This window comes from Eimeria tenella, genomic scaffold (genome assembly GCF_000499545.2).
Source record: "Eimeria tenella Houghton genomic scaffold, Eth_scaff3468, whole genome shotgun sequence".
In the NCBI taxonomy this organism is placed as follows: domain Eukaryota; phylum Apicomplexa; class Conoidasida; order Eucoccidiorida; family Eimeriidae; genus Eimeria; species Eimeria tenella.
In genome coordinates this window covers 1,657-1,926 of record NW_013543224.1, presented here as the reverse complement: position 1 = coordinate 1,926, position 270 = coordinate 1,657, and the positions used below count along the sequence as shown (strand labels likewise).

General features: G+C 62.2%; 1 protein-coding gene across 1 annotated transcript in view; it reads left to right on the top strand.

The window, feature by feature from the left end:
* Positions 1–200: 200 nt before the first annotated feature.
* Positions 201–270, top strand: part of ETH_00039830 (uncharacterized protein) — a gene marked incomplete at both ends in the record, with an annotated part of 1,002 nt that continues 932 nt past the window's right edge. Inside the window, one exon of the mRNA XM_013376438.1 lies at positions 201–270. Within this exon, the coding sequence (XP_013231892.1) occupies positions 201–270 (70 nt within the window).

Genomic DNA, 270 nt, shown 5'->3' with positions numbered 1-270 from the left:
GGGCCTTTTAGCCCACATGAGGTTGCTGCAGTTGGGGGCCCCTCCGAAGTCACCTGGGGGCCCCCTTGGGGGCCCCCTGGGGGCCCCTTGGGGGCCCTTTGAGGGCCTCTTGGGGGCCCTTTGTGGGCTCCGTGGGGGAGCTTAAACCCTAAAACCCTAAACCCTAAACCCTTGGGGGCCCCCGGGGCGAGCCCCTTAAGATGCCCCTGGTGCCTCGGGAGTTTCTTGACTTTAAATTTGACTCTCAAAGTTTGGTTTGGCAGCAGTCTC